The 25807-nt window shown below is 38.9% G+C and overlaps 1 protein-coding gene across 1 annotated transcript; it reads right to left on the bottom strand.

Annotated features, from left to right (window-relative positions):
- Nucleotides 1–17009: 17009 nt before the first annotated feature.
- LOC128609490 (high affinity immunoglobulin gamma Fc receptor I-like) lies at nt 17010–25325 on the bottom strand. The gene is made up of 7 exons (XM_053627970.1): nt 25295–25325; nt 21129–21164; nt 20751–21041; nt 18781–19047; nt 17877–18143; nt 17247–17354; nt 17010–17153 (listed from the first exon to the last, which is right to left on the bottom strand). The coding sequence occupies exons 1-7, from the start codon at nt 25323–25325 to the stop codon at nt 17095–17097; spliced, it is 1059 nt and encodes a 352-aa protein (XP_053483945.1). The 3' UTR covers nt 17010–17094.
- Between the last annotated feature and the right edge of the window lie 482 nt (nt 25326–25807).

Raw genomic sequence — 25807 nt, 5'->3', positions numbered from 1 at the left:
GAGAGTCTAGCTTTGGACCAATGCAGACGGTGAACAATTTTAAATCGGACAACCGCATGTCTGAGACATATGGAGGAGGAGAAAATCCCCCGGATTACCTTGCACCAAGCAGCATCAGAAATTGATTCGCCTAAGTCCGCCTCCTATTTATTCTTAAGGAGATCTAGGGACGACAAATCATGCATGCTGAGTAGGTCATAGATAACCCTTATTGTCTGCTTCCTGGCCAGTTTACAGTTAAAAATTGCATGTAATAGCGAATTGGAAGGGCACAACGGGAAGGTGTCCGAATTTAAGGCCACAAAGCTTCTAAGCTGCAAATATTTATAAAAATGCGATCTGGGAATGTCATATTTCTGCATGAGCTGCTCGAATGAGACAAAAACGCCCTCAAAATAGAGATCAGACAGTAAGACAGCTCCCTTTCTAGACCAAGTAACGAAAGTCTTATCCAACAAAGATGGGAGAAACAGATGATTATTTGCAATTGGCCCCATGAGTGACAAGTCCCCAAGAGAGAAAGATCTTCTAAACGGATTCCTAATTTTGATTGAGTGTACAACAACTGGATTAGAGGTAAAGCTAGACTGAGGTTGTGCGAATGGTAATTTAGCACACAGTAGGGCCGCCGGGGAGGTGAACGCGATGGACGCCCCCTCCATAATTGTCCATACAGGGGCTGCCACACTCTCCCCCATCCAGTACAACAATGATCTTATATTAGCTGCCCAGTAGTAGTACATAAAGTTTGGGAGTGCCATCCCTCCCTTCGCTCGAGGTCTCTGCAATATATGCCTTTTGATCCGTGATGGCTTTTTGTTCCAGATAAAGGCTGATATCTGATTGTTCAGATTTGAAAAGAAGGATTTCGTAAGAAACACTGGGAAACACTGAAAAACATATAAAAATTTAGGCAGCACATTCATCTTTATAGTATTGATTCTGCCCCCCAGGCAGAGAGGCAGGGGATCCCACCGCTCAATATCTTGCTTCAGATTAGATAACAGGGGCTGATGCATAACCCACATATACTTGAATTTCTTTAGACTAATTTTGAAAGGGAATGAGTCCAGGGGTACCTGGATTGCCCCCTCCCCAACAGTCATCAGTTCACTTTTTTGAAAATTACCTTATAGCCCGATATTCTACCAAAAACCTTCGAGTAGGGTCATTAGTTCAGGGAGACTCTCCAAGGGCTGTGAGATGAACAATAGCATGTCATCCGCGTACAAAGAAACTTCATGCTCTATCCCCGCACGCCGGATCCCCCTAATGTTAGCATTCTGTCTTAGCGCCACAGCAAGTGGCTCCATTGCAATGGCAAATAGCAGTGGTGATAGAGGACATCCCTGTCTTGTACCCCGCTGGAGCTCGAAGTAGGTGGACAAATTATTATTAGTGCGAACAGCAGTCCTCGGAGACGTATATTGAAGTTTGATCCATGATATGAACCTGGGACCAAACCCAAACCTCTCCAGCACGCTGAAAAGATAGCCCCACTCCAGCCGGTCAAATGCCTTTTCAGCGTCAAGTGAAAGCACCACTTCTGGGGTACCAGGTGGGGAGGGGCTATAGAGGATATTGAAAAGGCGTCTGATATTGAAAAAAGAGTATCGATTCCTAATAAAACCTGTTTGGTACGGTGATATAATGGATGGAAGAACTCCCTCCAAGCGATGTGCCAGAGTTTTAGCAAGGATTTTAACATCACTATTTAGTAAAGAAATTGGCCGGTAAGAACTGCACTCAAGAGGGCTTTTGTCTTTCTTAAGGAGTAAGGAGATAACTGCTTCACGCATAGTAGATGGCAGGGCTCTCAAGGAGAACGACTCCTTGAAAACCGACGATAACAAACGGGAGAGTTGCCTTGAAAACTTTTTATAGAAATCGTTTGGATAACCATCTGGTCCTGGGGACTTGCCGCTCTGCATAGAGCCAATCGCTGATGCTATCTCTCCAACCGAGAGGTCCTCCTCTAACCCTGCGGCTTCCCCTGGATCTAAGGACAGAACATGCAGGGTCTTAAAAAAGTCTTCCAATGCAGAAGGGTCTACAGATGGGCCGGAGCTGTATAGTGACATATAAAAAGTTTGAAAACTGGAGTTAATCTTATGATTATCTGTGCATTTTGAGCCCTGCTCATCATATATTTCAGAGATGGTCAGATTAGCAGTCCTCTGTCTTAGTTGGTGGGCGAGAATTCGTCCAGCATTCTCCCCATGCTCATAAAACCCGTATCGTGATTTGGAGATAAGATACTCAGCCTGTTTCGTCAATAAAAGGTCAAACTCTGTCTGCAGTGACAAACACCTCTTCATAAAATCTGCAGAAGGTAGTTGGCTATGTGCCCTATCCAGCTCAAGAATCTCTTCCGCCAGTTCTTTAAGTCGAGCCATATTCACTCTCTTCTGATTAGCACAGTATGAGATGACCTGACCTCGTAAATATGCCTTCAGTGACTCCAAATCGTCAAGGAGGACATTCCAGGTGTTTGATTAATATCCCAAAAAAAAAGAAAAGAAATTTCAGATGCAATAAAACATCATCATGAACTGAGGAGAAAAAGGAGTAACTCCTAGAAGCAGGGTTGCGAAAACGCCATACGTCCACCACTCCGTACGACTCGAGGAAGAGCTGGATAGAACGCGCCACCCCCGACAGGGATGAGGATCTAGGTGAGCTACGATCCAACATGGGGGAAACTGTACAGTTTATGTCACCGCCGAGGATAAGGTAATGCGATGACATATTCGGTAGGCGTGAAAAAAAATTCGTGAAGAACATTGAATCATCCCAGTTTGGTGCGTAAACACTGGCCAAAATGACCGGAAAAGTATAAATTCGCCCAACGACAATAACATAGCGCCCAGCGGGGTCAGCTTCCACACTTGTCATCGTAAATGGTGTATTTCTATCAATTAATATAGCTGCCCCCCTAGCCTTCGAATGGAAATTTGAATGAAATATCTGTCCTGACCACTCCCCTCCCAATCTAGCGTGGTCTGATGACCGTAGATGTGTCTCCTGAAGAAATGCAATATTTATATTAAGCCGTTTCAGATGTGCAAATACCTTCTTCCGCTTCAAAGGATGATTAAGCGCCTTAACATTCCAGCTCACGAAATTAACCATACTACCATCCGATCCTCTGGGAATACTGAAGTCAGTCATAATGAGAGAAGAAAAAAAAAGAAAGGTTAGATATCTGAGCCCTGCAGGGAACGTAGAATGACCGCAGATGGGCCACAATACAGATGTCTGGCAAATTAAACACAATAAATGACAAAGTCTGGCACACCCTCCCCTTAACCCCACCCCACCCCCCACAGCACCTACAGGAACAGGGTGCTCACCATACCCACCCAAAACAAATCCATACATTCAGTGCTTGTGTGGGGGAACTCTATAGAGCCTACAGCCAAAGCTCCCACCGAACCCCTGGTACGAAAAATAAATTGAAAAAGTGCATCCTATCACAGTGTAGAAGCATGCACCCTATCATAGCTTATATAACAGAAAATAAGACAGCGGAGTTGACCATCTTCCTTGTTACAGTAAAAGTCTGATCAAACAGTTATCATCCAGTCAGAGTTCAGTGTGAATGAATTAGCCGGGGCAACGTTACATACTCAGCCCTCTACAGTAGTAACGATATTCTTCTTGACGTAGCTCATCACTTTGCTTGCGTCTATGAACTCCTTTTCTTCTCCGTTGAATGTAATACGGAGACGGGCTGGAAACACGATGCCATACCGAACCCCCTGCCGGTTACGGAGCAACTTCCTGACCTCATTGAAGGCCGCCCTGGCCTTAGCGACACTCGCAGTATAATCCAGAAAGATAGCAATCGTCTCACTGTTACGCCGGAGTGGCGCTCGAGAGCGCGCCACGCTCAGTACCTCAACGCAGTCCTGGTAGTAGTGGAGTTTGGCTATGATGGCGTGTGGTTTCCCATCCTTCCTCACAGGACCCAGGCTTCTATGAGAGCGGTCCACAAGCACATCTTTATCCAGCTGTAGTATTTCTTTCAGTAGCTCTGAGACCGATGTTGTGGAGCTGGATCCATTCGCTTCCACCACCCCCAGAATTCTGATATTACAACTCCTCAGTCTGCCCTCCATGTCCTCACAACTGTTTCTGAGTCCACTCACCTCCACTGCCAGGTCCTTCACCCTAGTCTGTAAGACTGCCACTTCATCCGACCAGGTCGTTAGCCCACCTTCCACCTCTTTAATTGTGGCTTTCATCAGGTCGATTTCGGAGTGAATTGCGGCCGTACTGTTCTGTATTTCCGCTTTCATCGCTTGCAACTCGCTCTTAAGAAAGTCGAAGCCTTCAGCAAGTGCACTTTTCAGCTCAGTTTTTATCACCGCAGCAATGTCAGCCCTAAGTGAAAGTAGGATATCCGTCTTCAATGATTCAGCATCTAACTCCTGGCTGTTCGGCCGGGGCGGGGGCTCCGAACCAGGAGAGGCAGCAGAACTCGCGGCCAAGGCGGTGCTGGGCCTAGATTTGGTTGACTCGGTGAATTTATACTTCCGCAAGTTTGTCTCCATCTTCACGCAAATGTACGCACAATCAAATTGGAAAGATGTGTTAGAAACAGGGTTTGCTAGTATTTAACTATGAAAAAACACTTATTAACTTAAAAAAAAAACATAAGTTCGACGGGAGCTCAAACGAAACCCGACCTACTCCATTTCCCACTCGACAGCGCCCCCTGAATGGTTATTTTTAATGTAAATCAGATTTGAAATGAATGATGTGAGCTAATTTGCAGTTGTGTACAGTTTTCAGATAAGACTACATAATGAAGCAGGTAGTCTCAAACTGTATCACTGCTGCCATTTGCAAAAACTTCAACGCTCATAGATTAGCATCTGCACATCTGAGCTCGGCTGTGCTGTGTGAACCTACTGGCTCTACAAGGTACTGCAAGTAAAAACATGAGAGCAAAGTAGGCTGTGAAAAACCTTCATATTTTGTTCAAAAAATTCACAAAAATTCTCTGGATATCATGGATAAACAATTGCAGACAAAACACAGGTTTATAAAAAAAATATATCTTTGTTAAATATAGGTGTGCACCAATTACTGGCACCCTTTAAGTCGATACATTGGGCTACCTCACTTTGACAAGATAACAGACAAGAGTCTTCTCCTATAATGCCTGATGAGTTTGGAGAATACATGGTAAGGGATCTGAGACCATTCCTGCATACAGAATCACACCAGATCCTTCAAACGCTGGTGGATGCTCCTCTTCAGTTCACCCCACAGGTTAATTTTTTGATATTTGCATTGAATCATTGTCCTGCTGGAAGATCCAACCACGACCCATTTGAAGCTTTCTGGCAGAGGCAGTCAGGTTTTCATTTAATATCTGTTGATATTTGATAGAGTCCATGATGCCATGTATACTAACAAAATGTGCAATTCTTCTGGCAGAAAAACTACCCCAAAACATTAAAGAGCCTCCACCATATTTAACCGTGGGCATGAGGCAGTTTTCCAAATGGCTACCTCTCTGTTTGCGCCAAAACCACCTCTGGTGATTATTGCCAAAACACTCTATTTTCTGACATCTGACCATAGAACTCGATCCCATTTGAAGTTCCAGTAGTGTCTGGCAGACTGAACATGCTTGAGTTTGTTTTTGGATGAGAGTAGAGGCTTTTTTCTTTAAACCCTACCAAGCAACTTGTGGTGATGGAGGTGACTTCAGTTTTGGAGACTTTCTGACCCCAAGACGCAACTAACTTCTGCAATTCTCCAGCTGTGATCCTTGGAGATTTTTTGGCCACTCGAACCATCCTCTTCACACAAGAGATGATATAGACACACAACCAATTCTAGGTTGATTCATAACATTTCCAGTTGACTGGAATTTCATAATTATTACCCTGATGGTGGACATGGACATTTTCAATGCTTGTGCTATTTTCTTATTGCCACTTCCCATTTTGTGAAGCTCCACAACCTTTTGCCACACATCCCAGCTATGTTCCTTGGTCTTACCCATTATTATGAATGAGTAAGGGAATTTGGCCTATGTGTTACCTCATATTTATCTTGGTTGAACAATTTCTCCAGGTGTACTAAAAATAAAATATCAATGGGAATATACTTCAAATATAATTTTCTTAAATGAATTCATAGGGGTGCCAATAATTGTTTCACACCTATATTTAACAAAGATATTTTTGGATAAACCTGTGATGTGTTTGCAATTGTTTGATATCCATGAGAACAGAGTAGTTTTGTGACTTTTTTAAACAAAAGATGAAAAGGTTAAACAATAAAGACAACACACAGCCTTTTCACAGCCTTCTTTGCTCATATTTACCAAGGGTGCCAGTATTAATGGAGGGCACTATAATTGCAATAAATGTGGCTTTACTGAGGTACTGAGCTTCAAATATGAACAGAGAGTTATCATTATGTTTTTTTTTTAATATACTATATACTCATGAAGTCAGGGTAAATGTGTATAATGTCTAATAATCTAACCCTTTTATTTATTACAGTATTTGGTGAAATGAATTTGACTGGTTTATATCTGTGTGAAGCTGCTTCATTCACAATAATATTATATTCTCTTTTTCTTATTTCATTATTCATTACAAGTCATCTGGACCTCCCATAGAAGTTTGTGTGACAGAAGACAAGACAGCACTCACACTCCGCCCATCTAGTTAACTTCACATCATCTCCCCACACACGCAGTAGTTTAGTCATTGTCTAGATCAGCGTTTCCCAACCATTTTTCAGTCAAGCCACCCTTTGAAAATTAAAAAAAGATTGTGGCTCCCTACACAAGCACTAATGCTACACAGCGTTAAGCCTGGTTTATACTCGACACATCCACAATAGCACGAGGGAGAGTGAGGCAAAAATTATGTCATCACGGAGTGGGCGGTCGAGCGTGTTGAGTGCACGAGGCCTCGTTTCTCATGCCGGTTTGCACGGCATTTTTTGTAACTTGCTGGATCCGAAAATGAATGACTTTGAGGCGACTCTTACCAAAAGGTACAACTGTACAGGCTTCTCTATGATCCATCCATGCAGGACCATAGAGAGAGCCAGATGGCACAAAATTCATGGAAAGGTTTTTAAAAATAGTGATTTCGATTTGCTTTGTACATACTGTTGATAGAATAAAGTTAATGTTTTTTTTGGGAGTGCACCATGTTTTCATTCATCAGTATCTTCACAAATAAACACAGTCACTACACTAAACTTCAGACACAGTGATTAAACCTCATTCTCTTGTCTTTATATACAGAGATGTTTAGACTGATGGGTGAACATACAGAGTGATCATTCTGTAATAACTTTCTTTTGTCTCTATAAATAAAGAGGCATTTACACTGATGGGTGAACATAATAATCACCTGATTTTGTAAATATGAGAAATTACATTTGCAGGAAGCTCCCACTTTTTGCTGATATCTACTGTAATTGCTAACATTTACAAAATGAGCCTACAATAAATAATAAATAAGTCTATATAATGAAAGTAAAGGTCGATGTTAAATAAAAAATCTTAATGAAATTAATGAAATTAAAAAATTATAAAAATAGTTTTATACATATTCTCATTTTTGTAGCTATATTTTTGTTGTTGTAATGTGATAAATGATAATCTCAAGGTTTACTGGGTTTTATATGATTCTTATATGATTCTTTGTTCTTTTTTTCACACTGTGGGTTTTAGTGAAGTTTACTGAAAACAAACATCAACAACAACAAACACAACAATTCCTCCTCAGCATTCAGCAACTCCACGCGAGACGCCATGTTTGTAAACGTTGCTATGGTTGTTCAGACAAACTACTTCTTCTCTCACCTACTTCCTGTTGGTTTATAGGACGATTACTCAGAGTCGCCCCCTTTCGTTTAAAATAATATTACAACCGCGAGCTCGTCAAGTATAAACGCCTCGTGCGTTTGTGGAGGTGCGCGCGCAGGCACTGGAGGCTCGTGCTGCGGAGTCAGGCGGAAGTATGAACAGGGCTTTAGCTCCATGAGGATGAAGTTTGATGGTCCAGAAGCATCTGGAGCTTTTCTTTTAAGAAATCTGTCCATATTCTTTTGCACTACACACGCATCGTCACACGCTAATTATTAGGATAAAACACATAGACTGATGTTGACAGGTCAGAGAGGGGGAGGGAATTATTATTATTTATATATATTTTTTATTATTATTGTTATGCACGTGTGTCTGTCTTATTAGTTCTGTGTCTGTGTTATTATTTCAGACATCAGATATTGATCATATATCGGCTATTAAATGTTTTATAGCTGCACAATTTAGCATTTTAGAAATGTTTGAAGGATTTCTACACGGCACCCTGCTCTCATCAGATGGTACACCAGTTGGGAAACACTGAAACAGACTGCACACGTGGGTCTGCGCTACAGCTCCATTTCACACACACACACACACACACAGGTTTTTATCACATATTACTTCTCCCTGCTGATCCACATCCCCAATAATCACACTACACACACTAGATAAGTTTAAAACAGAACATCTTTATTTACGTGTCTGTATATTTGTATAGTCTGTCTTTGTTTGTGCTGTAGATTGTCCGCGTCCGTCTTCCGGGTCCAGTCCGCCGAGACTACAGCAAGAGGGAGGAGATAAACTCCTGTCCTATTTCTGCACCAGTGTTTATGTGTCTGGGGGAAAAGGGGGACTTTTATTGAAATGAACATGAGGAAGGTGGTTAATATGTGTGTATGTTCGTATTATGATCATATTATATGTTAATGATGATGTATACTTATTTTTATGTGTGAGGTTGTTGTATTCATAATAATAATAATAATAATAATAATAATAATAATAATAATAATAAACTTTGATAGAGTGCCTTTAAAAGCAGCTTCTCAAAGCGCTGTACGCACAATAAGCAGTACACAGAAAAAAATGAAATAAATAAAAGTTAATAATAATAATAATAATAATAATAATAATAATGAAAAAGTAGACATCAGCAGTCAAATGCAAGTTTAAAAAGTAAGTCTTAAGTTGAGCTTTAAAAATGCCAAAGGTCTGAGCTTCCCTAAGTTCGAGAGGAAGAGAGTTCCAAAGGGAAGGAACATAGACAGAAAAAGCCCCGTCACCCATAGATTTTAAGCAGGTTTGTGGAACAGTTAACAGATTACACTGTGGGGAGCGCAGTCTGTGATTTGGGGTGTAAGGAATTAATAAAGCAGACAAGTAATGAAGAGCCAAACCATGTAATGCTTTGTATGTCAGCATCATAATTTTAAAATCAACACGGAACCTGACCGGGAGCCAGTGCAAGGACTCCAGAACAGGAGTAATATGATTGTATTTCCTGGTCCCAGTCGGGATCCTCGCAGCAGAGTTTTGAACATATTGGAGTTTATTGATTGTGGATTTAGAAACTCTGACGGTAATCCAGCCGAGTGACAACAAATGAGTTTGTCAGTTTTTCAGCTACAGAGAAGTTTAGCATAGGGTGCAGTCTTGCTATGTTTCTGAGGTGAAAAAAAGGATGCTCAAAAGTGCTCTGTACAAAAGAATCAAAAATGTAAGGACGGTATCAAAAATTACTCCAAGGTTCCTCATTTTACTTTGAGTCTCTAGAACAGAGCCATCAACAAATAAAGACAGTGGACCAGCTTTGAGAATTTGCTGACGGGAACCTATAAGCATAACTTTGGTTTTACTGACATTCAGGCACAGAAAATTATTATTCATCCACGTTTTTATCTCAGAAATACAATCAGAAAGAAAACAGACATCAAGGTTTTCACCAGATTTTGAGTGAATGTAGATTTGGCTTTCGTCAGCATAAAAGTGATAACGGAGGCCGAGCGATTGCAGCAAATGCCCAAGTGGAGATAAATAAATATGAAAAAGTAAAGGGCCTAATACTGAAACCTAAGGAACACGAGCGAGCACAGAGCTAGTGTCAGACCTGTAACCACTTATAGAAATAATTCATATTTACCTGATATTTATTCTTTATCATGGCTCATGCCAAATGGGCGGAGCTTCAGCTTTATAAGCGGGCCACTATACTACATGCGGGCGCTGATGGAAAGTCCGATTCATTTCCGCGAACCGGTTCTTTCTGACGGTTTGTTTCAATGAACCGGTTCATCGGTTCCTTTACGTCGTCAAGCAATGGCGTAACTACATATTCCTTTTCTAACAACTCAGTGGCATGTTGTATCAATGAAACTGCTGGCCCAAATTTAGCCTATTACCCAAAGACACTTAAAATTCAACATAGAAGCAAATACTCACATCTGTGAACCCAGTTGGAGATAGAAAAAAAAGACACCAGCCGTGAGTGAGAAGAAGCAAGGGTCCAGACTTATTGGCTCCGTTCCACCACATGAGATCCACACCGATGAGAATTCTCAGAAGTGATCTGACACCTGGAGCTCAAGCTCCAGTATTTATACTGTATTTACACAGTAAATAACCAATATATCTTAGAAAGACTATGATATCAATACCAATAGGGTTAAAAAAAAGAGCTCATCTACATTACCATGATGTTTAAAAAGAGGCTTAACAAATTTACCATTATGTTTTGAACGAGGACTTTCTGACTACCATTAGGATTGAAAGTGGGAGAGAGAGAAAACAATTTAGAGAGACCTTGGTCTCACTTTTATCTCGTGGGGGCAGCTTGACTCAGCTACCCTTCTAAATTGCTCCTCATGGTTTCTCTTAAAATTAAGGCCCCCGTCTACACCACGCCTGACCCTTCCTCGCGAGACAAGAATCTTCACCATCTGAATTATGAGTAAGTTTCTTTTACATTTTTCTGTATTTCTGGTTTATAATTTACTTTCATATTTGCTCTATATCTCTATTTTATATATGGTTATACTGCTTGCAAATGGTTTACTGTACTCCCTACTTCATAATATCATTATATTATCCTTCTAATATCCTACATATCCTACTACTCTTTATATTACCCTTATAATATCTTAATACTCCTTTTTATTATTCTTATAAAGTTATAATGTTATGTGTGTGTGTGTGTGTGTGTGTGTGAGAGAGAGAGAGAGAGAGAGAGAGAGACAGAGAGTGTGTGTGTGTGTGTGTGTGTGTGTGTGTGTGTGTGTGTGTGTGTGAGTGTTATGTCTGCACGCCTGCCCTTGACTGTACGAGAGTGTGTGTGTTTCTCAGCCTGCACTCCTCAGCTCTTATATTTCTCTGTGACTAATAAACCATAGTGTGTTACTCTTAAAAATCTTAAAGTGTGAATCCAATTCGTCAATATCCGCCTAATACCGCTTCTGTGTGTCTAGGTGCCCGTCGTCATTTTTCCTTCTCCCTTTACTGGAGGGGCTGGATTTGGATCTGAACACTCACTATCAGCTCGCGCATCTCACTGCTGACATCATGGTGCTACTTAACGTTCTTCGCAGCACCCCCTCTGGAAATGGAAATGCGGGGTTCTCCCCCCTCTCAGATACAGAATCCACCCCGTGAATGTGTGTATTGACGCCTCTACACAGACAGACCCTCCGCCTGACCCTCCCTCCAGCTTTCAGTCTGAGGATGATGTCACCTTCTCTGATCTGGGCTCTGACCACTCTTCCCTCTTCTCACCTGTCAGTCCGCCGTACTCTCAGTGTTCTCCTTATTTCACCCTTGCTGACTATCCCATGTCCCCAGGACGCACCCCATTTTCTTCCCCCTACCGCTCTCCTCAAGATTACGCACCCACCAGTCCTGTGAATTTTCAATAAAATTACATATTACTCATACTAGGCCTCCCTCATATTTATTTCATGTCATTTTAATCCACAACAAAACCTTCAAATAAAGTCATTTGTGTGAACGCATATTGCTGATTATTGCCTTTTATTCACTTAAGTTGATGGTGTTTGTGGTCACAGTTTCATTCACTGATCCTTCATATCAGATTCGACAGACCAATATTGAGTAGCGTACATCTTGGATAAGTTTCCTACATTAAAGTTTTACACCTACAGCACACATTACAGACATTGATAAACAAACATGGATATGTTCTATGTGTCTAAAGTATAAGGAAAGAATAAGCTAGTCTTATAAACTCCACGATTTAGCTTCAACTTAGATAGAAAGGTTTTTCCATATTTTAATAAGAATGTACTTAATGTAACTAGTCATAAGCATATTTCCAGTACGTTTTGTTTGTTATTTAAAAAAACAACAACTTTCATTTCCCATCAGGCTCGTTCAAGTCATGTGCATAGTGTCAGCAACTCACTCGTCTGAATCCTCTGCAAACTTCAACAGTTAGTTGAACCGGCTCATACGGTACTTTTCGAGTCGAATATAATGAAAAATCAACTCTGCCTGTAGGTTTGATTTGACCTAGTGTAGTCTCCAACTTGTTCATTTCGAACTGGGTCTCACGCTCGTGGCAGACACCCTGGATCGTCATTATAGGCTACTATGTTGGTGTCGATGCATAAAGTGAAGCATCATTGAACAGCATCCATTAAGTCTAATGACAAATGTAATCACAAGTTCACAACTGGGAAACAAATATATTTAGGTTTAATAGGAACGTTGTAGAGTAAAATGCCTACTTCAAATTCTCACATATTTTTAAATAAATCAAAAATAACAGAAACAAACATCTGTCAGTTTATAAATGTTTCATTCCACTACTGCCATTAACGTCACAGCACATAGCGGGTCCTCAGTAATCCTCCGCAAACTTCGACAGTTAGATGAACCTGTTCATTCGGTTCTTTTTGAGTTGGACATGGTGCGGAGCATGCTACTCCAGCTGTGTCTTCATCATCAAGCCAGAATTAAAGTTCGATTCAGTGAACCGGCTTGACTGATTACTTCTTGAGAACCAGCTCAAAAGAACGATTCTTTCAAGAACTGGCCATCACTACATGCGGGGGTTAGTTTGCTGGTTCATGTGGAGTTAGATGTGAGAGTAGAGTAGTGTTGTCAAAAGTAGTAATATTGAGAACTTTTTTGAAAAAGCAATCCAGTCTAATTATAAAATTAATATTATATAATTAGTATTTTATATATATATATATATATATATATATATATATATATATATATATATGTATATATTATATGTGTGTGTGTATATATATATATATATATATATATATATATATATATATATATATATATATATATATATATATATATGCCCTGCGATGGACTGGCACCAGGGTGTACCCATCCTTGTGCCCGATGCTCCCTGGGATAGGCTCCAGGTTCCCCGCGACCCTGAAAACGAGTAAGCGGTAGAAGATGGATTGATGGATATATATATATATATATATATATATATATATATATATATATAGTAGATATTCATTTTTCTTTTCACCATTGTGTAAATATTTTTTTTTTCTTTGTTTAGCCTGAGAATGTGAAATGATGGATCAGCAGTACAAAATCAGTTTAGCACCTCCTGTCTCTTTCTCACTGTTTAACTCACACTGCTGAGAAAAGCAAAACACCACAACTGCTTTAAAGCTCAGTGATGATCAGAGTGGGAAATGTTCACTCAGTCAGAATAGAGGCAGTTAAACAGCTCCTAAACAGAACCAGAATTATTGTTAACAGTAAATAAAATGAAAAGTCTAGCCACTATAGTATGGAGACAATAGGACAAAGCCACAACATACACCCCATCAATAGTAAAGTGATTGTGTGGGAAAACGAACCTACAGAGCCCCCTAGTGTCAGGTAAGAAAGAAAAAAACAGCCATGTGTAAACCGTGCTCTCAGATTCGTAATCCGTGCCCTTATTATACCCCGAGCAAAGCCAATAGATTGATTCACATATCCTAACCCCCCCCCCCCCCCCCCCCACACACACACACACACGTATATAAAGATGTCATTGATTTTGGGAAGACACTGTCACTGTCTGTCTATGAAGCTCTCTGGAACTACCTGTTCAGTAGTTTTGATCGCACCACCTTCCAACCAATCAGAATCCAGTATTGAGACTGAGAATTTTATAATACAACATGATCAACTTTGTATTCTGCTTACATGGGACTGCTCCCGGAGATATACTGTTGTATAATAATTAAAGTATTAATGTTTTATTATAGAAACTTGGCAAATCAAATTTCACCTGGCCATTGGACTATGTCCTTACTGAGAGACTGTGAGGTACAGCTTTTAACTTCTTTGCATGTAAACCATTATTATCAGCAGTGGAGTGTCATCATATACTACATTCACAGTACACTATAGACTGTATGTACAGTATCTGGTCTTATTCCACTCTTAATTAACAGGGACACCACTTCAGCTTGGAGGGACGGACTGTGGGATATTCATGTTGATGGTAAGTGGTCATATAATTGCTATACCATTGCCTCTGTGTGTGCTAAACACTGCATTTGTTAACTCTGATAACATCAGAGTTTTGATTTTGTATTTCAGTATGCCCTGTATGTGACCCTTGCAAAGCCCTTTTTTCAGCTGTGAGTTTTTATCAATTTATGGTTATTTTTTTCAGCAAAAAGGACCGTAAACACAACTAAAATTTTATGATTAAGATTTTCAGTTGTCATCGTTTATCAGTCTGACATGCCTGTAATCAGGAGGTGGTGGTGCCATCAGTCACTACAGGCATTTCCTCTGGCAAGGTATGATACTCATAACTATAGTTTGGATGAAGATGTCCATTATGTGCATTCCCAGTATGCAGGTCATTTGTAATAAATAAAAAATAATGCACACTGGAAAAATTTTTACTGTTTTGTCACTTTTTCTTCAAAGTCAAATCCAACAGTCAGTCACCAAACAAACAATCTTACTGGCGCTAAACATCATGGAGGTCACCCCATCTGTGTTAGACCTCTTGGAGGTCACCCCGTCTGTCTTAAATATCATGGAGGTCACCCCATCTGTGTTAGATGTCATGGAGGTCACCCCATCTGTGTCAGACCTCATGGAGGTCACCCCAACACAGAGAATCCATGTATATACAGGGAACGTTTATGTATTGTTTGACTATCGTTTGTTTATGTAATTACCTTTCTTGTTTCATAAAAGTGTTTGTGCCGCACTTGACTAATTACATGTTTATTGAAATGTCTTATCTTTTTGTACAAAGGACTCGGCGGTGATGAAACAGACTCTGCTTGCCTGTGAGTGGGTGGAGGAGAACAGACCCCACTTTGCTGGGAAAGTTCACTTACCACGGATCATGATGATGAACGAGGATGATGCCTTGTTGGCCATCACAATGCAGAACCTGTTTATCAACACTATTTTTTATGAAAGTGAAATGGACGAAGAGAAAATCCGGGCTCCCTTCCTTTTCACCTTCGAGAGATTGGAGGATATGGAGTTTTTCATGCAGGAAATATGCGATAAAAGATAAAAGTGTCTTGCCTGCACAACCCTCACCGCTAACAAGCTAATTAGTGGGGTAGATCTGTGAAAATATTGTTTTTACGTGTAGTTTTAGGTTTTGTAAAATGTTGTTGTTTTTTTTTTAACCCATTAAAGTTTTGTGGGAAAACAAAATGTGTTCTTGAAACCTAATATACTAAAATTTTATTTTGTATCTTTTATCTTATATTTTTTTTTCCTAGAGTGAAGACTGATTTTTATGTTAGATGTACATTTTGTTAATGAAGGTGAATAGAAATAAAATAAATTCAGCAACACTTGAGGGCAGTGGAGTATGTGACTAATAAATTGTAAATTAAGTAACACTCCCAGTCTACTACCAAATGTTCATGGAGTTGGTTGCCTTGCTACCAGTCTCAGACCACACGTGTCCTCTTGTTTTGTTTTTTAGTGTGACACGTGGCTGGGTTCAGACTACAAGACAAGTTGCTTATTACCATTTGATGAAGACAATCACATGTGGACTGAGTCCATCCAAAATTATATTCACATATTTCCATCTAAATTATATTCACAATGATACTCTCTTTGTACATGCATTCATTTTTCTTTCATGAGGTGGAGACCCTAAGTGTACATTTAAAAGCAACAAAAGAGATAAGACAAGCAGATAGGTGATCATTTTATTTATTTATTTATTTATTTATTTATTTATTTATTTTTTATCACACCTGCAAGGGTAACTCAGTTCCCATGTTTAAAAGCAAAGAGCAATTAGGAGCACACTTTATTACATTAATGAATCACATATGACTGAGAAAATTTACAAATAGCTTACATAGCCTTAATACAGTGGGGAAAAAAGAAGGTAGTCTAGTCATGCAGTTTGTCACAGAAACAGTGCAGAAAAATCATGAAATCATGAAAAATGTTAAAGAAAGATAAGGCAATATTAGCTATGCCAGCATCTCCAATCCCATGCAAGTCTTATGGTTACTTTGGCCTAACCTTGGTGCATTAACAATCAACATGTTTTCCCCTTTAGGTAAGTTTGATCTAAAGAAGGGCTTGCATTGACATTAACAGCCAGTAGGTGGCGAAATGAGCCATAGAGGTGGAACTAGACTACATCCATAGAGGTGAAACTAGACTAGATCCATAGTTTACTAGACTAGATCAAGAGAGGTGGAGCTAGACATCCAGCTCCATCTATTTGGCTCTGCAGTGAGCAGTAGTGATGGGAAGTTCGGACCATTTTACTGACTCGGATCTTTGAATCTCGTTCAGTAAAATGAACAAATCTTTTTTCAAGTCATTTCTTTCATTTCAGCAGAATATAATTAAAATGTTACATGTTAAATTCACTAACACATCTAGTACTTACGCAAACGTTGATCACATTTGGAATAAAAGATCAAATATAGGCTATTGCAGCCAAGGCCAAATTATGAGAAACAGAAATGATTAATTAATAGCTTAGCATTAGGTCTTCAGGCTATACAGTCTGTTAGTTCACCTCACCTCCCGATCCGAGTCGTTCTTTCTTTGGTCACGTCGCATTTCTCACGTCTGTTCCCCGGAAACAGAAATGATTATTTCAGCTCTCGAGTCTTCGGGTCAGAGTCGTTCATTCATCACGTTACAGCTCCATGGGCTAAATGCAACGTACTCTGTTGCACGGGGAGCTGCTGTTATATAAAAGCTAGATGATAAAAAATAATGTAAACACCTGAGACTCAGACAGACGCTTCAGCTTCTATCACTCTGTATGGTCTGTTGTCCTCATCAGGGTCAGCTGTAAAATACACACTCATGAACACTTCAAATTAGCCTCTTATTAAATGTCAGGGTTTAATTTTATGGCTAATGAAGAACACTGAGGTCTTACTTCGAGCTCTGTAACATTTCACTGCCAGAATGATGGTCACCAGCACATACGGAGAGGCCGCTACTGCACTGCTGAGGAGCTTCAGTACCGACAGTGGAGCTTTTCCATCTGATAGAACAGGAGGGAAAAATACCATGGATAATAAAATAATTATAATCATACTAATAATAAATTATAATTAATCATATATAAAGCATAAATGAACAGGCCATAGATCTAATACATACAAGTTTCATGAGTATTCAAATTTCAAGATATGAGTCTGAAAAGGTGTCTGAAACTTAATATGTTTCTTTAACCATATACAAGCGTTTCTCTGGAACATTTAATTGAACATTAGGACAGTTATATTTGTGCTTTACTACTGATAATGTAGAAGACATAAAAATAAACATCTAAATAAACACAAAATAAAAATCAGACCGACTTTTGGACAGTGCTGTATTGTTTAGCATGAACTGATAAGCTAGTTGATAACATTATTAACACTGCAAATACAAATATACTTCAATAATGTAGAGTTCTATAATACTATAACTGCTATATATTTAAGTAATTAGTGATGATGCAGTGTAGACGTATGTAATAATATATAAAATCTGTTAAGAAGTGCCAACCTTTTTCACTCACCAGTAACATTTACCCAGAATGCATCACTGTAGTGTGTGTAGTAGACTGGGTTTCCTCTTCCAGCTCTGCACCTGTACTGACCTCCATCAGAGACTCTAACGGAGCTGATGTTGTAGTACTCTGTTTCAGTCTCAGTGCTCTGTGTGGGTTTGATCCAGTAAAACCTCCATGCAGCAGACTGCAGCTTCAGTGTACAGGACAGAGTCACTGAGTTTCCTTTCAGTACAGCTCCTTCACGACTTGGTGTGAGTTCAGGTTTAGGTTTTTCTGCAGTTGGAGATGAAACACACAGTTCAGGATGTTAACTGTTCATGTTCTGTCTCAGACTGTTTAACACACTAATCACTACTACAGACAAACACACTATTACTGATACACTGTAAAGACTCCTGTCATAGTGAAATTATTCATGAATATCTATCAAAATATTTTGTGGTATTTATGAAAGTAATTTAGTTTTTGAGAGAGTAGATTTAATGTGAAGTACATTGTTCTCTTATTCAAGAAAAAGTGTACAGACAAAATGTACTGCATTATGTTTGACTGTTATTTAAAACATCCTTCAATATAAAATGTTTGAACCAGCAGAATGCATTTTATTATTTCATTTTACACTTAATGCAGTAATAATAAAAGAAGAGATATTTTGCCACTAATATTATTTATTATTGGATAAACCTGGGACATTTTCATGTTCAGCATTTTGCAGCACATTGAGTCAGCAAATAAATAAAAATCACATCTTTAGTCTTCATCGACTGCATTTCACATCATCATCTCAAAGTCCAACATCTTTACTGCATATCACACGTTGTATGCATATTGTGCAGCTCTAATCTACACCAGTACTGAGTGCTGAGGTGAACCTGAGGTTAATGAGTACTGAAGAGATGATCACACTCACCTGATACAGTCAGTGTAACAGCATCACTGGTGTGTGAGGAGTGTGAGCCTCCTCTCTCTCTTCCTCTACAGGTGTATTTACCTGCATGAGATGTTTCAGCACTACTGATTCTGTACTCCTGTTCACTACTGACACCAGAACCATCTTTATTCCAGCTGTAGATCCAGTCAGAGTCCTCTTCATCCTGTAGGTCACATCTGAGAGTGACAGTCTCTCCTCTGTACACCTGTTCATCAGGATTTATGGACACCACAGGTTTTGGGAGCGCTGTACAAAGATAGTAAAATATTTCCTGAAATAATTAGTATACTTTTGATTGATTGGTTTTCATGAGTGTAGAGAGTTTAGAAGATTTTGGAAAAGAATGTAACATTACACATGGAAATGTTTTGGACAAGTTATAACCACATGCACCAAAAAGTCCAGTGTCTTCAACAGATCCTGATTCTAATCATTTGTTATTGTGTTAGATGTATTTATAGTAAGGTATTATTCAGATTTGTTTAATAAAATGAAAGGTGATTCATGACATCACATTTTATTCTGTATAATTCCATGTTTTGGTCATTGGTAAGGAAGCAGAGTGGAGCAAAAGAAAAAAAATCCTACAATTACTCGAGATCCTGATGTGATCTGGCTCCAGGTCTCTTATGTATGATTTCCAAAGTGATTAGTCAGCACTTATAGAGACGAAGCAGGTGATTTATTTACAGTGTAGCTTTAAGGCCTCTGGTATCAGACACACACTGTACATTCTTTCTATATTAATCATAATTTAATATTCTGTAGTGAGTGTTTCAGCACTAATGTCTGTGTTTCAGTTACAGTTATAAACACCATCATGAGTCTGATTAACATGAGTGCTGTGTAATTATGATTTCCATCTTTCTACTACCATGAGATTTATTATCCGTACATAACACTGATATCTGATAGTCTGGATCTCTTATAACAGAGATTCTCTTCCTGATGAACACACACTCAGCGGAACTTTACTTTAACTTTTGCTCTACTGTTCATGAATGACAGGCTTTATAAATATCTAAAATATAATAAGAAATAACTTAAAACATGCAGTGAGAGAGCAGAAATCATGACGCACCTCTAACTGTAACTGGATCACTGAGCTCTGAGTCGTAGTTTCCTCTGCGTGCTTTACACTGATACACTGTTTCTCCTGCATTAGAGACTGTATCATGGAGTGTGTTGGTGTCTTCAGCTACTTGGACTCCATCTTTGTACCAGAGAAAAGTCCATCCATTAGACAGCAGATTACAGTTCAGAGTAACTCTGTCTCCAGTGTAGACGGAGCTCTGAGGATTCACTCTCACAGTTGGTTTGGGTTTTTCTGTTGATATGAAATGATGATATTAAAGTTTTCCTCTTTACAACATAAACAAGAGTTTTATCATCTTAAACAGATGATTTGTGTCTAATAATGCATTTATATTTAGCATTTGTTAAACAGTTACAGTTGTGTGACTTTATTACATGGACAACATGGTCTTACAATATCATTATACTCTATATATACTGTACATGGAATTAATTTAATAAATTTTTCAAAACTGAACAAACACACTGGAGTTGTAATGAATTCGTCTTCATCAATGTGTGTTCACTATTATGAATGTTGGACGCAGTGAATGTACAACTACACCATTAATCATTACTAGACACAGGATAAGTAACTAAACGTTGTTTTTTTCAGAATCTGTGACATTTTAAATAAATCTTGTGACTTTAATCCACACTGCATTTAGTGATGTGATGCTGATGTTAATAAATATTGGTGGGAGGAAGAGATTAACACACACACACACACACACACACATAAACACACACACACACACACAAACACACATACCTGACACAGTGAGTGTAACAGTGTTGCTGATATTTAATCAGTGTGTTTTGTAATGATTATGTGTATCAGTGCATGTTACAGGAGTGTAAGATCAGACATGTACCTATCACTGAGAGAGTGACTTCATTACTCCATGTTGTTGACCATCCATCAATAGACACATAACATCTGTATTTGTGACTCTGATCTACATTTATAGTGTAGTAATTTTCAGCAGAACTGTGAACATTAACACCATCTTTGTTCCAGTAGTACGGTCCACGCCATCCTAACAACCTACATGTGAGTGTAACCGTCTCTCCTCTGAATATTTGAGGTGAATTCGGCTCCACAGACAGAACTGGTGAAAAAGTCAAAAAGCAAACACACACTGTCAATGTAAACAACTTAAATTCTGCATGACAACGTACAAACAATCTTCTCCACCTTAATACAAATCCAACATGTACACAACATAGGCAATAAAATATGTATAAATCACCTTGAGCTTGTCCGACTCGGATAAGTGAAATAAGCACTAAAAAGGGAAGAGGAACAGAGAATATGATGTAACGCTGACTTGTTTCTTTTCTTTAAGAAGACAAATGAGAACAATGTCATATACTGCAAAAAATCTGTATTTAGTTTCACTTCAGCTATAAGAAATGCAATATATTGACCTGTTTCAATAATGAATGGAGTTTAGAAAAAGCTATTTTCACTCAGGTCACTATGCTGCTCATTACTGTCTCATGTTTAATCTGATCCACATCTGCTAATCTGAAACTGGATTACACACTTCCTTCTCTGTGTCTCACATGAGAAAGGCGCTCCTGTGCACTAAAGCTGTGGTGTAATACATACAGCCTGCAGGATGATGTCATATATCAGGAAAAACCTGATCTCAGTAGCACATACAGGCTAATGAACACACACAGGTTAATGAACACACACAGGCTAATGAACACACACAGGATAATGAACACACACAGGTTAATGAACACACACAGGTTAATGAACACACACAGGATAATGAACACACACAGGTTAATGAACACACAGTTTAGGATGATCAGTGTAAATTGTTATTTTGTCTTCTGGGAAACATGCAAGTACCTTATTTAGAGTCTGAAGGGCAGTACTAAATGGAAAAAATAAGATCTTTAAATAAATAAACAATTTAAACTGATCACCCTGTTCAAAAGTTTACACCCCCCTGAATCTTAATGTATCGTGTCACCTTCTCGAGCATCAGTGAATGTTTTGCACCTTATGTAATAGTTGTGTACGAGTCCCTCAGTCGTCCTCAGTGTGAAAAGACAGATCTGAACATCATATAGCCTGTGTTGGAAAGGGCTAAAATATACAGAAGATGCTGGAAAAGCGAAGAATGTGCAGGACCTGGAGGATTTTTCTGAAGAACAGGGGGCAGTTTAACTGCTCAGGAGAAACAAGGGACTCGTGAACAACTCTCACAAAACATAAACACACTCGTGGATCATCCAGGTAACGACACAGTATTAAGAATCAAGGGTGTGTAAACTTTTGAACGGGATAATTTTCATAAACTCAGCCATTGTCTTGTGGACTATATGTAAACATATGTTCTGTGAAATAGCTTATTCAGGACAGGACTAAATAAACAACGACATGGAATTTTTATGATCAGTCTTATTTTGTTAAAAGTATTAAGATTTTGCAGATTCAGCAAGGGGTATGTAAACTTCCGATCGCAACTGTATGTTCTCTATATGTCTTTTCTTTACAAAATATAAATATATTTGTTTAACTTATTTTGTTATTTGTTAATAAATATTCATATTACATTCATATTATATGAATTCATATTGTTCATATTGTATTTTTAATTGTTTATAAAAGTCCTTGATGTTTTTAAGTGGTTGAATTTTTCTGTGTGTGTGTTGGTAGCTGTGTGTGTGTGTGTGTGTGTGTGTGAGAGAGGATTTGTTTTTGCCTTTAAATATACTGTAAATATATTTATTTGTTATTTTGTTGTTTTTAAAAGTGTGTTGTTAATAAATGTTCATATTGTAGTGTATTTGTTAATGTTTATTAAAAACCCTTAATCTTATTAAATGGTTGAATTTGAGTTTCCCTACTAAAATGAAGTACATTTAGCAGTTTCTGGGCCACATCTGGCCCGGGGACCAAGCCGACTCTCAGCCAGATCTGTCTTACAGTGTCTGGGGCAGACTCGGGCCAAATAAAACAATATAATTCACTTTACAGTGTGTGGGCCGGATCTGGGCTGGAGGAAATTGTGTGTGTCGGTTTGCAGTGTGTGGGCCGGATTTGGGCTGGAGGAAATTGTGTGTGTCGGTTTGCAGTGTGTGGGCCGGATCTGGGCTGGAGGAAATTGTGTGTGTCGTTTTGCAGTGTGTGGGCCGGATCTGGGCTGGAGGAAATTGTGTGTGTCGGTTTGCAGTGTCTGGGCCGGATCTGGGCTGGAGGAAATTGTGTGTGTCAGTTTGCAGTGTCTGGGCCGGATCTGGGCTGGAGGAAATTGTGTGTGTCGGTATGCAGTGTGTGGGCTGGTTTTGGCCCGGGGACCCAGGCGTATACTGGGCTAGAACTAAAGCAAGTATGTGGCCCACAAGTGGCCAGACACATTTTGCTATCTGGGTGAGAGACGGAGATTTAACAATGTCATGGATAAGGAGACGCGCCCTTCGTCCCTATTCGTCCCAATGTGAATGTTTTTTGAATGTAAGACGAATGTAATGCAAGATGTTTTACATGTAAAATAGTCCATGTTATTACAGCCTAGTTCTCTGTTCAAAGTAGTTATAGTGTTCAGAAACATTTCTTATCATTCATGTTCAATACCTGTCCGTTATATACTTTTATAAGTCATAAAAAATTTTTTTTTAAATCATGAAAGTTATGAAAAGTAATAAAAAAGTACAAAAACACAAAAGCAAAAAAAAAATTATCTATCTATTTATTGATCTATCTATCTATCTATCTATCTATCAAAAAATAGATTATAGAATATATATATATATATATATATATATATATATATATATATATATATATATATATATATATATATATAAAATAGATAATCATTATACCTGGTCCCCTCTAATATGGAGGGGGGATGGGGGGCATGCCAAATGATAGGGGAGGCTTGGGGGGGCTTTAGTTACAAAAGGTTGAGAACCTCTGCCATAATGCAACGGGACTGGCGCGGAAGAGCTGTCAGAATCGGTGCCGAGTAGTATGTCTGGTTTGTATTCATGCTTACCACTTACTACTGATCAGCACTGTACTGTATGAACGACCGAGCAGTAGGTACTGAATCTAATGTAGCAGGTACTGAATCTAATGCAATAGGTACTGAATCTAATGTAGCAGGTACTGAATCTAATGCAACAGGTACTGAATCTAATGCAGCAGGTAGGCTACTGAATCTAATGCAGTAGACCTGTCACAGTATGCCTTTTCGGAAGCAGCCGCAGTTTTTACCACACAAACACGCTCACACACAACTTATCAACACTATCTTTTATTTATTTATTTAAAAGTAACAACATAACACTCTGATCATGTACTCTTCCTTTCATACCTTATAAGAAACAGAAAATGTTCATCCATGATAAAAGCCCCCAAAAATATCATGAACCAAAATCTGATTCACACTCATAAAAAACTCCACGTCACCACAGACACTCTACAACCCAAATAACACACAAATCCTGAAGATGGTAGATTTTAGATTCCACACATATGCACTAAAATGGACCAAAAGGTCCTCACTGCAGTCTGTAGCGTAATGACACATTGGATTTTATCCACTAGGTACTGCATGCTGTAACACGCATGCACCAACGGCAGACACAGTACATCACTGTTATCCATCTATGGTTAGGGTTGGGGTTAGTGTTAAGGTTAGAACATCCAGTACGTAGTATATCTAATCTAATGTCATTACACTACAGGCTGCAGTGAGGACACACCCAATTAACAGCAATCCACATAAACTATGCTGAAAATAAAAAATATTTAGTCCCCTCTGACACCATTGGAACAGCAGGCCAAGTTATTGTTATTGCTGTAGACTGAAGACATTTGGGTTTGAGATCAAAAGATGAAAAGGAGAAGAGAGGTTAAAATTTCAGCTTCTGTTTCCTGGTATTTATATGTAGACGTGTTAAACGACATAGAACATAGCACATTTCTTTCAGACCACCCAATTGGTAGATACTAGGAAATAAAAGCTGAAATCCTAAACTCTTGTCTCATATCCATCTTTTGATCGCAAACCCAAATGTCTTTGGTGTACAGCAGAAACAAATGAATAGGCCTTGCCGTTCCAATAGTTTCAGAGGGGACTGTACTGTACACTCCCACTGATATCATTATTAATGCAACTAATTAACACTATTCTACATATAAATGTAACCCTTACCTTAACCTCAGTAACCAAATAATAAAAAAAGTTCTCACAAGGGCTCAACTCAAATGAACTAACTCACACAACTGATATGGATGTACACTGATCCAACAATCATATCAGAGACTCTTATGAAAATGTTCTAATCACATATTAACCTCATCACACAGGACATTAGACTTCATCTGAACATATTGTTTTAAGCCGCCACTCACTCTAATGAAGACACAAAGAAAACATTTACTCACAGATCATCACACGGAGTGGACGGAGCTCCATCCTGTCATACTGATGAAGGACTGACTGATCAGTAGACTGTGTTAAAGACACTACACTTCCTGTGTTCTTACACACAGAGAGAAAGAGAGAAAGACTTCCGTTCTGGTCAAAGTTGAGGTGCTCTTTTCATGTGAACCCAGAAATTATAAGAACAATTTGCAGAACATAACTTTATTCAACTCCTGAACTTGTACAGTTCCTCTGCTACTTCACTCAGGTTCATGATAGATCTCAACAAGACATCCAGTGGACCTTTCTGGAAAGCTTTTTATCTCGTTTGATTGAAAAGTTAACTCTTTTAAAAGAACGAGGTCTTTCCTAAATCAAGAAACGTTTCTATTCTGTCAGATTTACTTCAGGTTTTGGGTTTGATGCATTCCATAAAGATCAGAAAAGTTCACTGGTCATGATGTCAGAACCTCCTATGAAGCTGGGAGGCAGGGCTTCTGCTAGTCACAAAATGGGGTTCTTAAATGTACAGC

Source organism: Ictalurus furcatus, chromosome 7, assembly GCF_023375685.1.
Source record: "Ictalurus furcatus strain D&B chromosome 7, Billie_1.0, whole genome shotgun sequence".
In the NCBI taxonomy this organism is placed as follows: domain Eukaryota; kingdom Metazoa; phylum Chordata; class Actinopteri; order Siluriformes; family Ictaluridae; genus Ictalurus; species Ictalurus furcatus.
Note: the sequence above shows the minus strand (reverse complement) of the source record. Positions and strands in the feature narration are given on the sequence as shown.

Excerpts from the sequence above, each read along its gene's own strand:
- LOC128609490 (XM_053627970.1), bottom strand. The coding sequence starts at position 25,325 with ATGGAGCTCCGTCCACTCCGTGTGATGATCT. Across the intron at positions 19,048-20,750 it reads AGTCACTCTCTCAGTGATAG|CGCTCCCAAAACCTGTGGTG; the intron begins GTACATGTCTGA and ends ATCTTTGTACAG. Across the intron at positions 18,144-18,780 it reads TGTTACACTGACTGTATCAG|AAAAACCTAAACCTGAACTC; the intron begins GTGAGTGTGATC and ends CTCCAACTGCAG.